This window comes from Anopheles darlingi, chromosome 2 (assembly GCF_943734745.1).
Source record: "Anopheles darlingi chromosome 2, idAnoDarlMG_H_01, whole genome shotgun sequence".
Lineage (NCBI taxonomy): Eukaryota > Metazoa > Arthropoda > Insecta > Diptera > Culicidae > Anopheles > Anopheles darlingi.
Window position 1 is genome coordinate 57,907,429 of NC_064874.1, and position 15,868 is coordinate 57,923,296.

General features: G+C 48.3%; 1 protein-coding gene across 1 annotated transcript; it reads right to left on the reverse strand.

Moving 5' to 3' along the window:
* Positions 1-4,528: 4,528 nt before the first annotated feature.
* On the reverse strand, positions 4,529-10,204 carry LOC125959373 (uncharacterized). The gene has a single exon (XM_049692194.1). It carries the CDS (start codon positions 10,202-10,204, stop codon positions 4,529-4,531), a length of 5,676 nt encoding a protein of 1,891 aa, XP_049548151.1.
* Positions 10,205-15,868: the final 5,664 nt, after the last annotated feature.

The window sequence follows — 15,868 nt, forward strand, 5'->3', positions numbered from 1 at the left end:
GGATTTCTCTCGCTTTACTCGTCTCCTTGATACACAATCGGTCGTTTAGGAGATTTAGTGGCCACAGCAGAGTAAATTATCAAGGGAGAACTGTCTTCACCTACATGTGGTATCGATGGCCCGCTTCACACGGTCTGCTGAAGTCACGCTTGACCAGGAGACCAAATGGAAAAGGAAGCAGGAACAGTGAGTTGCCTCCTGGAATTGGATAACATAACGTAAAATTGCTCCTGCGAATCGTGTTCGCGTTCGTTAAGAAGATTTATTTCCTTAAATGCCTCTTTCGCCAACTCTGTACGACCACCAGGATCTTCCTTTAACGCACGATTTAGACTCGGCAAACGAACAAAAAAGAGACCTCGAAAAGAACAAACCCCTCAACACTAGCTAGCTGCTAGGTGAACTTGTACTGCTCCTTCCTAATAAGAATTTTAAACAGATCAGCAACCAATCGTGAAATGAATCATCAAACAAGCATCCGGACAGTGCCGGGATCGGTCGTGGATGTTTAGAATGAAAATGGCCCCACTCCTCCATTCTCAACAACTCTTCGCCATCGTTCCTCGTACCTAGTGATTTTTGTGAGATTTGTCTATTCCCGCTTACAGATTGTAGACTGAACATTTCGTCAACGAAACCCAACTCGACGCACTCGACAGCTCCTTACAGCACCAGACTGTTCTGTCCATTTGCTGCTTTCATTTCTTTTGCTCTAGTTTGGTTGTCATTTTGCGACATTATTTTCACCGTTGTCTGTACAAATCTGTTCTGTAGTATTCGACTGTAAGTCTGTCATTGTTCTACCATCTCCATCATTACAAAGGTTTCTGAGTAAATAAACGAAATGAGGTAGTACCGTAATTTCTGCCAAGTGAAATAAATGAAATTGGAGACTGCATCGTATTTGGAGGACGCTTCTTCGGTCATCGACAATCCATGGAGGAAAACAATTTTGATCAATTCAGACACAGCAAAATGACTTCTCCTCCGAAGCCTCCGGTCATATAACGATGACATTCTTCATTTAATCTTCGCGAGTGGCTCCAGTGACAGACACGTGAATTCGTCTTATGTTCCGAGGACTCCTCGATCATGGACGCGGAAACCGATGAATAAATTACATCCCTTCCCCCTCCCCGTGAAGCTTTCTTGCTGACACCGACAAATGAAAGCTTTAATGTCATCAACAGACGCACCAAGCATGAAATGGACAGATTTGTGCTGTTATCAAATTTATTCTGCTCGAATTCTGCGCAATAAAGATTTCGCAAGTACGTATCTCGTATCTCGTTTCTTGTGAACAGGACATAGACGTTTGAGAGAATTCAACGAATTAACTGAATACTTCCAAAGCGGAAAAGAAAATAATCTCCGGTAATTGCTCTACCCCAGAAGGTTGTTCCGAACTGAAAAATAAGTAAACGAATAAGAAAAAAGACTTCAATAGTTTTCGTCGACTGAGGTAATCTCATTAAAAGATGAATAAATGATTTATCCAGCTTTAAAGAGCTATTATCCATTTCGGAGCTCCTGATGTCAGACCTGACAAAAACATGCATCGCTTACTCACAAGTTGCGGTTAGTGATCAGATCACAAACGATCATAAATATAAATAAGAAGCAATTAAATAAATAATGCAAACTAAGCGACTAGCAAGGATTCTCAATGTTATCTTCTAGCTGCAACATGACTCCTAGAAATTTCGACGAATTGTGCAATTCAAGATAGATAGAGATTAAATGCTATCATGACGGATTTTCCGAGACTCATGAAGCCTGCAAGCAAAAGCATCACAACTTATATGGTTGGGCTATCGATGATTTTAAACAGTGTATCTACTAGTTTCAATAACCCCAATAACAATCAATAACCCTTTGAGTATAATAAATACACCAATGTTACACACAACTTATCCTATTTTCCAATTAATCAGAATCAAGAATAAATGATTGACTTGGTGTGATAAATCTGCAACTCAACTTCCCTGAAATGGCGAAGCGCACCATTCAAATGATTCACAGCATTATTAGTTAAGCTGAGTTATCTTAAGAAATTAAGCACCACACGAATGTGAAAAGTACATACATCTTACAAGATGCACATCAGTGCCATCTACCTTAATTTAAACAGCGTAAAAAGGCATGTTATACAATGAGTTAATGTAAATTCATAATAATATACTAAAACTATATCCCTTGGCACTGATACCATATACAAGCATCAAACGATTTCCTCTCGCATGCTCACGAGCATTACACGGAACATGCGAATTTCTTTTTACATTCTTATCATTTCTTTTCATTTCTGCTCAGAGTAATTAACATCCCAGCCCTAAAGTGCCATTCAGTTGTTGGTACCATCATGAAATAACGGATGCAATAAATTTATGGACGAATCCCCCGACTCAGCTTAAGTCATCCTGTGAGAACCATTTTCCGAATTCGCATTGAACGATGAATATCCCTGCGCCTCAGTTAGCAAGAGAAATGATGGTAAATACCAATTAACTGTTCCATCTGTAACCTCGTGCCACAACAATTTGGCTTCATAACTTACCACAGACCCCAGAAAGGCTCATTGAAGTGATACGCATTTTCATACGCAGATAATCTTCTGACAAGGTCAATAAACGCGCAACTAGCGAGTAAATCGTTCGCGTAATCACTAATCTCAACCGAGGGACCCATTTCAGCCTTCTCACGCATCGAATGTATCGTGCTACGTCCCATTGAACCAGCTCTGCTTACCGCATATCTGTATAACACGGTATGTCCATAATTGAACTATTAAGTTCCCATTCCAGGCGTCAGTAATGTTTATTCTGCCACGCAGAGCAACCTACTTGGGATGTTGGTATGTTTGATAGTTAAATATATACCAAAGTCATTCCCAAACAGAGAGCATCGAATGAAGGATGACGAAACGAAAAACGCCAACCGATAATCGTTAATTACGTAAAGTTGATGCTATGCTAAGCATTGTACGTCGGCTTATAGTAGCAAGCTGCATGGGTACCGAATTTTTCAAAAATTACAGTCGTTTGCGTTGCAGTTTTTTTTACTAAATGCGTTTAATAAATAAATGCGTCGTTTGCGTTTCAGATTTGAATCACTAATTTAGGAGAACTTTCGTGGACACGTATAAATGACTTTAGAAGAAAATTCTGAAAAAAATTGCTGCGATGCAATCATAGTTCCATTACTCATCTTCCACTTCTCCCGTTTTGTGTGTTCCGGGTCTGGCAAACAAAAATTATCTTGATCGCCTTTTCACGCTCCCTTTAGCTCTACTTCGAGAGCAAAATAAATAAAGAATGAACAGAAAATGATAAGTCGCTCAGAGAATTTGGATATGCAGGTGATGATATCGTTTAGCAATATAATGGTGGACAATGCGCTATCTAAAGGAACAGGTTTCATCCACTTTTGGAAGGGCAATGTCGTAACCTGTTTGCCACAGCCATATTGTTTGTTATTTAGCCTCTTACAGTTAACCTGGAAAGGGCTGATGGTTGTTCTGTCAAAGCAATTCCAATAATATTCCGAGAAGTCTCATTTTAACCTTGGGCAGGTATTGGGATGGGAAGGTGCTTGGAAAGCATTAGAACCTTGAAATGCTTCCTGCTGTTATTTTGTTGAAGTAATCTGCTATATCAGTTTAATTATTGTTCTTTCACTCCAGAGATTGTAAATCTATCTACACTTTATCGAATAGAAATAATCAAAACTATTTTCTCTACAAGATGGTTACCTTTAATAATGATACAAGATGTAAGCGTTGGCAGCAGTTCTAAATAGGAAATGTTTTCCAGACCCTGCACTACGCCTCTCAGATACATTTTGAGGTCAATGTCAATGAAAGCCATTTTTTGAACGACAATTTGGCCTGAAGTTAATTGAACCAAGAAATCAAGCCGTAGCCCAGACGTTGGACGTTGGAGATAAACAGAGCATGGACAGGAGATGAGATCGTCGCTGCAGTGATGATGAAGGATGTGGGGTGTTGTGAAATGCAAACAGACCGCCGCGGATTTCAGCTTTTTGAAGTCGCTTTATTTTTCCTCGAGCAGACTCAAAACTTGTCTGCCTTCCGTGGCGGTTATCTTTTTTCATTCGTTTATCGCCTTTCGCTTTCTTTCTCCTGGTTGCTTTTCGCCTTCTTTCTCAGTTGCCGCTTGCTAGCTCACTTGCGTGCAGGCTCGCACGCAAGTGAGCTACGGGTGGCTGCTCGTGGGCCCTACCGATAGCCGCTGCTATCGGTAACACTCCCCCCAGTACGGTCGTCCTAACTGACGTCTCGTACTTCGGCCCAAGAGCAGCCGCCTGTCCTGTCATGTGTATGTTTACTTTCCGTTTACCGGCACGTGCCGGTTCTTTGGATTCTCCTATCAACTGTGTCGCCTTTCAGCTTCTATCTATCAATCCCACATCCAGATCGTAAGGTCCCTTTCCACCCTGCTTTAACTAATCTGTCTTTGTTTTAGGGTCGCTTTCCCCGGTGTTATTCCGGCCTATCTCTGTAGCCTTGCTAGCACCCCGGCGCATCCCGTATCACTCCTTCCCCTGACTCTTGGCGTATCACGTCTAGCACGGCGAGCTTCGTGACTGGCCGTACGTAAGTGCTGTTCGCCGTCCTGACCCTTGCGGATCGAACCTGACCGTCCTGCTTGCTGGCGAAAACTTGCTCTACCACGCCCTTTGGCCAGGAGTTTCTGGGTAGCCTGGGATCGACGATGACTACCACGTCTCCTGTCCTGATGGGTTCGTTATATCGGTGCCACTTTGTTCGTCGTGTGATCTCTGGCAGGTAGTCGGTCACCCACCGCCTCCAGAATCTGTTGGCCAACGCTTGTGATGTTCGCCAGTTCTGCCGCAGAAGGCTGCCGCTGTCGTCCAACTCGCCCGGCTGCTTCATGCCATTCGACGAACCCAACAGGAAGTGGTTCGGTGTTAGGGCCGGGGCCGAGTCGTCGTCTACCGGCACGTGTGTGAGGGGCCGCGCGTTCATAATGCTCTCGACCTCGACCAGCAGGCTGCGCAGCACTTCGTCGTTCAAACGCTTGGCTGAGCTCGCAGCAACGATGTTCTCCTTCACCGTCCGGATCAGGCGCTCCCAGCTACCTCCCATGTGGGAGGCTTGTGGCGGGTTGAACTCCCACCGTATCCCGCGTTGGCTGCACTCTTTTGTGATATCGACGTGGTCGATCAGCTCCGGGTTGCGTTGCAGTTCCCTCTGCGCACCGACGAAGTTGGTTCCTCGATCACAGAATATTGTGAGCGGGGTTCCTCTGCGCGCAATTAGATTCCGCAGACCCATGATGCATGAGCTGGTGGTCAGCGAGTGAACCAGCTCGATATGGACCGCCCGCACTGTGAGGCACGTAGCCAGCATGCCCCACCGCTTTTCCACTCGCCTTCCCACGGCTACTTCGATTGGGCCAAAGTAATCAAGTCCTACGTATGTGAATGGCCGTACATAGGCCGCAAGACGCGCCGGGGGCAGGTCAGCCATGATGGGAGCCTTCGGTTCTGCAGCCGCATTCTTGCACCACTGGCAGTTCCTCCGCACTCTAGCGTAACAGGACCGGAGGTGAGGAATGTGGTAGAGCTGGCGCACCTCGTTAATCACTGTCTCGTGGTTTCGGTGATGAAACCTCTCGTGAAACTTTCGCACTATCAGCTCCGTAACCGGATGACGCCGTGGTAAAATTACCGGCCTCTTCGCGTCTTCTGTTGCGTAGTGACATGCAGCGATCCTCGTTCGCATGCGTAGGATTCCGCACTCATCCAGGTACGGACTCAGCGAATGGATCGGGCTCTGTTTTGGTATCACGGTCGTAAGCCTAGTTGACGTCTTGGCGTTCTTCAGCAGGTCGATTTCCGCGGGGAACGCCTCCCTTTGTGCCTGGCTGATTATAACCCGTTGCGCCTTGCTCCTTTCCTCTGCTGTTATAGGGCCTGACGATCCGACTCTTTGGGTGCTACTAGCCCTGCAGTTGTGGACAAAGCGCAATACCCTTCCGGTTACCACGAGCACCTTTGCCCAGTCCGAGAATCTCGTCACGTCGACCACGGGCTGTTGTATTGACGGAGCGTCAGGCGAGTGATGGCCGGCGAAAGCTGGCCTCAGCTCCGATCCTGTGACCGGCTTTTCCGCCGGTTGTGCGGGCCACGTCTTGACGGATTCCCACAGGAACTGAGGGCCCCGGAACCACCGGCTTGTGGCGGCGAGATCGGGCATCCTGCTCCATTTGGTTGCGTCGTCTGCCGGGTTGAGCTTTGTGGGTACCCATCGCCACTCCCGGCATTTGGACGTTTTAAGAATCTCCACGACTCGGTGCCCGACGTGCTGGCTGTACCGGCGACTGTCGGAGTTGAGCCACCCCAGTACGTTACGGGAGTCGGTCCAGAAGAATCTGCTTGATGATTCGGCTTTTGATCCGCCGTCCTCACTTTCCTCTTCAACCAGACGGAGGGCGACTTCCACCGACCGGCAGAGCCGTGCTCCCAAAACTGCTGCTTCCAGCTCCATTCGTGGAATCGAAGTAAATCTCAGTGGCGCAACTCTTGTCTTGGCAGCTACTAGACAGCAGTGTACTGCTCCTCCCGTGGCGTGCCGGATGTAGCAGGCCGCGGCAGCTCCGTTCTCACTTGCATCCACAAAGGTGTGCAGCTCTATTTCGTCTTTCCTTGTCAGGGCGGATGTGCCGTACCACCGGGGAATTCGTACCTTTTCCACCTCTGGGAGAGCCTTCAGCCATGTTTTCCAGCTAGTGAATGAATCGCTGTCTATCGGTTCGTCCCATTGAACCCCGGATCGCCAAATCTTCTGCAGCAGGATCTTTAAGTATGCCAGGAAATTTGCGAGTAGGCCCAACGGGTCGAACATCGCCATGAGCACGCTTAAGACCTCCCGCTTTGTAGGGCACCGCGTTCCCTGCCACAGATCGCAAGAGTGCTTGTTCCTTCCGATCCGGTAAGTGAAGGTGTCGGCCGCGGTGTCCCACCACATTCCCAGCACCTTCTCTATGTGTACGGTGTGCGTACACTCTATGTGCTTTTCTTCAGGTTCTCCGTGTAGGGCGCTTAACACCTGGGGCGAGTTGCTAATCCAACCGCGAATCTCGAACCCTCCCTCGCGGTGTACGTGCGCGACGTCCAGGGCTAGTTGTATGGCCTCCTCCTCGCGATCGACGCTCACCAGCATATCGTCAACATAGTGTGCGTGGATGATAGCCTTAACGGCATTAGGGTGGGTTTCTGCGAACCGCTGGGCGTTGATGTTCTTCACGTATTGAGCGGTGCTGGGCGAGCAGCGGGCACCGAACGTCATCACCTGCATCGCGTAGGTCTCCACCTCACCGTGTTCGTTTTCCCATAAGAAACATTGGCTTGGCTGATCTTCGGGACGTATCCGCACTTGATGGAACATTTCACGGATGTCCCCCGTTACCCCGATCCTTCCTTCCCGGAAACGGATCAGAATCTCGAACAGGCTAGAGAGCAGGTCGGGCCCTGTTAGCAACGCTGAGTTTAGGGAGGTACCCCGCACCTCTGCTGCCGCGTCCCAGACGAGTCGAACTTTCCCGGGTTTATTCGGATTTGTCACCACAAAGATAGGAAGGTACCACCGTCTCGGCTCGTCTTGCTGCTCCTCGCTAACACTTAATTTCCTTATGTATCGTTTCTCTTCATACTCCTTTATTTTCTCTTTCAAGGTGCGTGCGAACTCCGGACTTCTCTTCATTCTCCTCTGTAGTTGTTGGAAACGTTGTAGCGCCATCGGGCGGCTGTTGGGCAAGGTTCCGTCGTCCTCTCGCCAAAGTAGGCCGGTTTCGTATCGGTCACCCACCAGCCTGGTGCGGGCCGTTAGCAGCTCCAGACACCTAGCGTCCTCCGTTGTCGTCACTCTTGTGGCTTTCGTTACTCCGAGACTGTCAAGGGAGAAGTACGTATTAAGCGCTTGGTGTATCTCTTCGTCGGTCGTGCTGCTGTCGCTACTACGCACCTGGACGGCTGCTACGTTATGCACCTTGTCAGCGCCCCCGCAAACGGTCCACCCCAGGCGGGATTTAACGGCTACCGGGTCGTTCGCTGCGCCCTCTCGACATTTCAGCACCAGCCCTACTTGTAGGTGCCCAATCCCGATGAGGAGTTTGGGGCGCTCGTTCGTGTACGGTTCCAGTCGCACGCCCCGCAGGTGCCGGTATTTTGATTGTAGAACTTCGCTGTCGAGGGTCTGCGCTGGTAGTTCCAGCTTCTGTACGGTCTTCACTCCGGACAGAGTGTACTGGTGACCCTGTGGCGTTCCCGAGATCTTTAGGGTCACGACGCGTGATCTCTTCTCCACGCGAGTAATCCCTCCCGTCCATTGCAGGTGTAATGGCTGGTTGGGCCCGTCTAGGCCGAGCTCGTCCGCGAGGTCCTCCTCCACCAACGTGAAAGACGACCCTTCGTCCACGAATGCCATCGCCTTGATGGTGCTGGTCCGACCGTGGAGAATAACCGAGTGGTATCGAAATTGGGGGCAGGCGTCGCTAGCCTCACAGTGTTTGTCGATCTGGATACAGTCCACTGCACCTGGCTTTGCCCCAGCTTCTGATGGCTCGTGCACGGTATTTATTGTGGTCGATGGCCCGCGATGCAGTAAGGCGTGATGTTTGCCCGTGCATCCCTCGCTGCCACATGGCCTGGCTCCACATGCTCCCTTATGACGACGCAGACAGACGAAGCACAAGTGACCCTCCCTGGCGACCTCCCAGCGCTTCGTCGTGTCCATGCTAATGAACCGGCTGCACCGCTCCACCGCGCGGCACTCTCCTCCGCAGCCCGCACACATACTTGCCGACGGACTGGGCGTGCTGCTTTGTAGGGCCGTTCCGGGTGCCTGGTGTGCAGCCCGACTCTCCGTCCTAGTCTCCGGCAGTGGACCCTGGCGTTGTGCCCAGGAAAGGCGGCTGAAAGTTTCTGCCGTCGCGTACAACCATTGGCTGAACGTAGCGAGGTCCGGCACCTCCTCAGGCGTCTGCATCGCCCACATCTGCTGCACCGAGACTGGTAGCTTCCCCAACAGCTGGTACAGTAGGGAGCTGTTGAAGCAATGCTCCGGGGCACCGCAAATCTCTATGGTCGCTGCACAGTTCTGCACCGCGACCGCAAAATCGGTGAGCTGGTCCCATTGCCCTTCAAGAACCGACGGTAACTGGCTCATCCGCTCGGTCAAAGACTGCACGATGCGCAGGGGTTGACCGAATCGCATCTTCAGTGTCGCGATCACCCTGCCCACGTTGTTCGGGTGCAGTAGGAGGGACTTAACCGTCTCGTACGCCTTGCCGCGTAAACACCTTTCCAGCCGTATTATATTTTCGTCCGCCGTGAAGCCACACATCCTCGTGCTTCGGTTGAAGTTCGACAGGAAGTTTGGCCACTGTTCCGGATCACCGCTGAACGCTGGTAGCTCCTTTGGAACGGCGTGCCTCGCCGCGACCTGTGACCTGGACAGTTGGAATTCGCCCATTGAATCGCCCCAACTGTCGCCGAATTCTGGGACATTGACCGTGCGGATCGCGGTCGAGCTGGCCGGTAGACGACGTTCCGGCTCGGCTAGGCTATCCCGTGGGCTTGGACGGTAAACGTGGCAGTTAGGCTGTTCCGGATCACCGCATTCTTGGTGCCGTGCTGCATTGCCGCCCCAGTTCTCCTCTCGATCGCTCATATCGGCTCCCGTCGAGCCGGACACGGAGAAGTCGCCTCGTAGAAGCGCCTGTCGACGCTCTTCGATCTCACTACTCCACCTCTGAAACTCCAATTGCTTATCCTGGAACTCTTTCTCCCGCTGTTGGCACTCTTTCTCCAAGCGTTCCAGCGCCAGCAGCTTCCTCTCATTCGCCTCACGTTGATGTGTGCTCGTCGAGCCTCTCACGCTCAGCAAGAGCTTCGGCGCGGTTTCCTTCGGCGCGCTCAGCGATGGCCGCGGGTGCGACGACGATGGGTTCAACGCACCGGGCTGACCTGCGCTGGTGCCGGGCTGATCGTCCTGTGGCGGCGTCTTCGTCTTGGTTCCCTTCCGACGGGCTCCTCTTTGGCCTTTCGGCGCCTTGACTGCGGGTGCTGAGGTCCTTCCCGACGGCGGCGTCACTACGTTCGCCTTCTCACTTGCACCGGCCTTCACTGCGCTGTCCGCCAAATCGTTGCTTCCCCCCATCATGCTTGCACTGCACTTTTCGCGCGCGAAACCTCACCGATCGAACACCAATCGAACACCAATCACTGGAATCAGTTGAAATCACGCGCTTGGACGCAGTAGGCTTCGAATACAAGTTTTGAGTGTTGTGAAATGCAAACAGACCGCCGCGGATTTCAGCTTTTTGAAGTCGCTTTATTTTTCCTCGAGCAGACTCAAAACTTGTCTGCCTTCCGTGGCGGTTATCTTTTTTCACTCGTTTATCGCCTTTCGCTTTCTTTCTCCTGGTTGCTTTTCGCCTTCTTTCTCAGTTGCCGCTTGCTAGCTCACTTGCGTGCAGGCTCGCACGCAAGTGAGCTACGGGTGGCTGCTCGTGGGCCCTACCGATAGCCGCTGCTATCGGTAACAACATTTGAACATTATTCCAGCCATAACTACCTCTAACTGGCCGTCCACACCATAAATATATTTGGCAAAAAAAATTGGGTCTACGAGTGTCCACACTACAAATTTATTTGCCAAACATTTCTGTGAGTGCCTGAGTGATCGCTCAAAATCGGGCAAAATTGGGACATTATCATATCGATAATAGGCCGCATTTTACCAAAAACCCCAATTTTCTTATCTCCAACAAAAAAATGTTTTGGTTACGTATCCAAAACATGTTTTTGTTGGAGATAACTGAAACAAGCTGCATGCAACCGCCGCTCACTTGGATGCAAATGTCACTCATGGTAACCCACGTAGCTGCAAAATTTTGGAGTTACTTGTTGGGCTCCGCCATACATTATCCCCAAAAAATTTGTGGTGTGAACGGCCGGTAAGGGATCACCTCTAAGTTTCATGAGTACCTTCGTAAAGCAAAAGTAAAGAAAAAATGCCAATCTTCTGGAAAGTTTATACACCGCTTTCACTAAATGTTCGTCAACGCTATAACAAAGTCTGAGCTCTTACCAACAGAATACACGCTTTAGACGCAGCAGACGCAATGAAAAAAAGTCCTTGTTAGTTGGTCTAACGTCGCATAGTTTTCTGTCTTGCAAAAAGTGTCCTTCAACTCTCGGTAGCCAGAATTCTGTGTTTCTCGCCAGCACCCTGTTCCCCGGAGTCACAAATTTAGTTGACGTACCGAAACGGAAACAGGTTCACTCCAAAGCCTCGATCCCTGAGAGTGAAGCAAGTGAAAAGTTTCCTTTTGAACTACACGTCCTCACCAACCATGTGTGAACTCCTACACGGGGGCAATGTCGAACCTTCAAAACGCCGATACGCGGTTCACAGACTCGCACCACGATGTACCATGAGAAAAATGAATACGCGGCAAAACGTTTTCACTCCCCCCTAAAATACCAAATGGTGTCCATTTAAAGTCACATGCGAAATCCACCATTTGCAGCCGTTAGCGGCCATTGCAGCAACAATTGAAATGGTCACACGAATCCCGTAGATTCAATATTTCAGTTCCCGACTTCGAGAAAATATTCCAATCCTTCCCCCGAGAAAGAATTGAAAGGAAGCCGGAAGAAGACGGCGGGTTTTTACGATTTATCATTTCTTCCGCGTTCATCTAAATTCCTTACATTCCCGGTCAATACAACTGGTGGCCACATGGCGGTCCATGCAACGAACGGAAAGCCATTCGGGCGAACAAGACAAATCAGGAGACGAGATTCTCATGGGAATGTACCGGATCCAGTGGTGGGTTTTCTTTTTACGGCTGGCCAAACGTCCGACTCTGCGCTGCATAATGATTGCGCGCCACTGGACGCCGTGATTTATGTAATCGCACCCTCCACCAACGCCGTCACCACCATGGACCGCATTCCATGGATCTCGACGATTCCAAAAACTCCAACGGATGTGGAGAGCTTTGGCCCATTCCATAAATATTTCAGTAAATATGAAACCGATGACTGGAAGTAAAGATGAGCCTCCGGGGACATTTGCGGTTTTCATTGCCAAAGAAAAATCCTCCAAAAAGTCAAACTGACCGCAATACTATGACGAAGTTACTCAAATCCCTAGAATCATCAGAAGCTAAGGGATCCTTTCCCTGGCCGCCACCACCATTAAACGACGGATTACTCTACAAAAACCCAGAAGTAATGGAGGGGAACAATCTCGTTATTAAATGGATTTGCCCCCTGACAAGTGGCTTAACATCAGCAACATGAAATACAATAGTGAGAACCATTCTACAACCGACAGTGAAGATGGGTGGACAGTGAGCTTCCTTTTTACAAACATCGCTGGTCGTCCTCGCGAATCAATAGCTGGAAAAACCATTAACAAACCTATAAACATAGTATAAGTTGTAATAAGAATCATAATAACCATGAAAAATGTTTTTGTTAAAAACTCGTAATGTTATAATTGATTTTCTGCTTCCATTATAAAGTCGAATTACATTGAACTACGAAAAAGGGTCATAATGAGCATGAAAAATATATGGTTTATCGTACTGTTTCAAAAAATTGTTATTCGTTGGCTGAATGAGTGCTCATACAACAGATTCCAGATTGTTATTTACTCTTCAAAACGATTTATATCGTATGCTCGTATCTACGTAACACTACGTACTAGTGTTTCGTGAACTTCCTAACCTTCTTACTTTCATTCTACCATGAATTCCTTTTCTCCAATGATGTTGCTACATTCTCACACGGTCGCGCTCTTAAAGGAATGTGCTTCCAGTAAACCCGTAGCACCGAGCAGAACTCATTCCATTGTACCAGCGTTGGTTTGTGTGTCCAGCAAATCACTTCATTCCGTGAACATTCTTAGTAAACGATTTCAAATGGATGCCAACATACAAAAGCATTCCGAACGATCCACGAAATGAATACACGAACCTCAGGAGGGTCCTTGCACCCAAGGGCACAAATGACAAATGACGTTTTTTGATGACATTTGGCGAGACGAATCGATTTTGTTATAATCACCTTAAGAGTTACCGCATGATGGCGACTAGTACCGTCTTTTTGCCTTGTCCTTTCATTTTTCTTGACTGCCATTCTGTGTGTGTTCGTGTGTGCGTAAATTCCTCTCGTACATTCGTCATTTATTTATTTGTTTGTTTGTCAGTGTTGTCCTTCAAACTGGTAGAGGTGCTGCATGGAAAAGGACACACCGCTGTTTCCCTTATTTGCAGGAGATCCAAAGGATTCCAGCGTGAAAAACAAGTCAAGCATGGTGATGCGGGTGAATGGAACGGAGAACACTCATCATCACCATCATCAACGCCATCGGCACATTCGAAACAGTCGCGCCACTTGTCATCATCATCAGTAATGTCGCCAGCGTCATCATCAAGAGGTAGTAGAGGTACACCCCAGTTCCCTCGTGTTATTTGCGTCGCTAATCAAATTCCAATTTCTTTCCGACATCTCGACACAAACTCCGAGGCCCCGTCGCTCTTCGCGCCATCATGCGCCTACAGGAAGCTACTACGCCGGGTCAAATGGGGAAACAAAGAAGAGCAGAAGTCCTTGCACGAAATTGTAATTCCAATTGAGGAACACCGCCACCATCTTTCGTCTCAATATTCAAAGCAGCAACCACTCGAAAATAAGGACAGGAGGAAGCGACAATAAACGGAATGTTGCATGGCGGTGGATGAAGGTCGAACGTACAGAATTCCGATTCCCAGATCCACGCAGCGCGGCACCAACCAAAATCCTAACGATCTGATCAAACTCAAAGCGCTTCTTCCTCTTCATCTTCTCGTCAATATCTATTTATTGCTGACCAAGGGACTCAACAGCAAACTTGGGGCCTCGAGGCCTTTTGCTTTGTATGCAGAAAACTGTCAAACAAAGTTAGCGGACCAGCGGCGGGTTATGTTCCTTCTTTCTGCTCATCGAGGGATGTTGCGATTGTTTCGGCAATACTAGCTAGTCCGGAACCCCCGAACCGAAACGAAACGTCGGCGAATGCGGGATTGATTGCTCGTCCAGGATGTTCTGTATCCGACGGACCTGAAAGATGCTACCGGAAAGAAATGCCAGAATTGAAAGCAGCTCATATCCCTTTCACCACCCTGACTCTCATTCACATATACACTAACCGGACCTACCACAAAGCACTCTCTTTCCCTCACATAGTCAGCAGACAGTCTACAGCAGAAACATCACGAATGTTATGTGAAACTTGACAACGATGTCGTCTTGAGAAGGAGATGGAGGACAGAGACGATGAAGGTCATGGTTACCGCAGCACGAACGCCGAATGCATATGACCGAGTCTCCAGAGAGTCGGTGATACATGATGGATGGAATCCATGGAATGTCTGGAACCTGTTCGGAAGAGAAGGTTCCAAGCAATGTCTAGTTGCTTGTTTGTGGTTCCGTTGCACTCATCGTTCTCTCAGTTGATCCTTCTCTCTCGAAATTTACCGTAAAGGACTCAAGGCCATCAGAAAGTCATCCGAAGTGGTGAGTGCTGTAGAAATGAGTGGAGGCATGTTGCCATCGTCTAGAGCAACCAGGAATAAGAGGAAATGTCTGATATCGATCCAAATAAACATCTGTGGCCTGGAGTCTGGTGTTGTCGTAGGATGAATGCCCAAAATCCTTAGCAAGCAGAAGGAAATTGGTCCTTACACTTGCGAACAACGCCTCGTTGGTGCCCCGTCGTAAATGGGGTTTGTGAGAACATTAAACAATGCTGAACGATAGTAAATAGATTTTCAACATTTCTCAATCTCATTAGAGCTACAGTTGTTTGTGGACTACCAAACGAGAAAAATATGTGTGCTAAAAAACGAAGCCAACCTCTATAAAACTTTAAAAAAGGTAAGATTCGACCATTCGTGTTCGTCTCCTACGCTAAGCATATTTTCACTTAGATGCTGCTTGGTTAGAGGCTCAAAACCGACAAAATGAGAACCGAGAAAAGGTATTGGATGAAAAATTGAATTTCCAAAAACAATGGAAACATAAAACTCAAAGTAATGAGAGTGTGTGCGTGTGAGTTGAAGCCACAACAAAACCGCAAACACCGTGATGATGAATGGATACAATCCGTAAAATGAAATTTTAGGTCCCATCACCTTCGTGCACCTCATACCATTCGTTGAGTCCCAACATCCTGCTGGTGTTTATAAATATAAAAAGTACTTAGCAAAAAACAAAAGGAGCCGTGAAGAATCCCTCGCACGTCGCTCTTGCGGTTGCTCCTTGTCGCGGTGGCAGGATGAATTATAAAGTTGTTTCGTGTAGGAAGGATCCCATATCCCTTCTCTGGAGTGATAAAAGAAAGAGACCCACTCCCTCTCAACCCACTTTCCATCCATCCATCCAATCATGTAATACCCGCGCCTCCATAAATGGACCTGAGGGTTACTCAGAAAAGTCTACACCAACCATCACCTCATATGGGTTTAGGACGCTCACCAAATGACGAATGGCGTTATTCTTGGGGAAGGGTCGCACTTGGAAATCCCACAAAATCTTCCCAGAACAGGTGACTGAAAGAAAAAAAGAAATGAATCTCTGAGCATCAATATTCAGTTTTCTAACCCCAGATGGTTCGACGCGCTGTTGGTTCAGCAAAGCATCCGAAGCAACCGGTTTAACACTCTTCAAACCCTATCGACAGTAAGCTCGGAAGCATGAAAAGTGAAAATTTATTCATCCTTCAATATTTCCTCCTTAGGCAAGGATAAGCAATAAACACACATACACG

Bases quoted from the DNA above. Each gene is read 5' to 3' on its own strand.
- LOC125959373 (XM_049692194.1), bottom strand. From the start codon at position 10,204: ATGGGGGGAAGCAACGATTTGGCGGACAGCGCAGTGAAGGCCGGTGCA.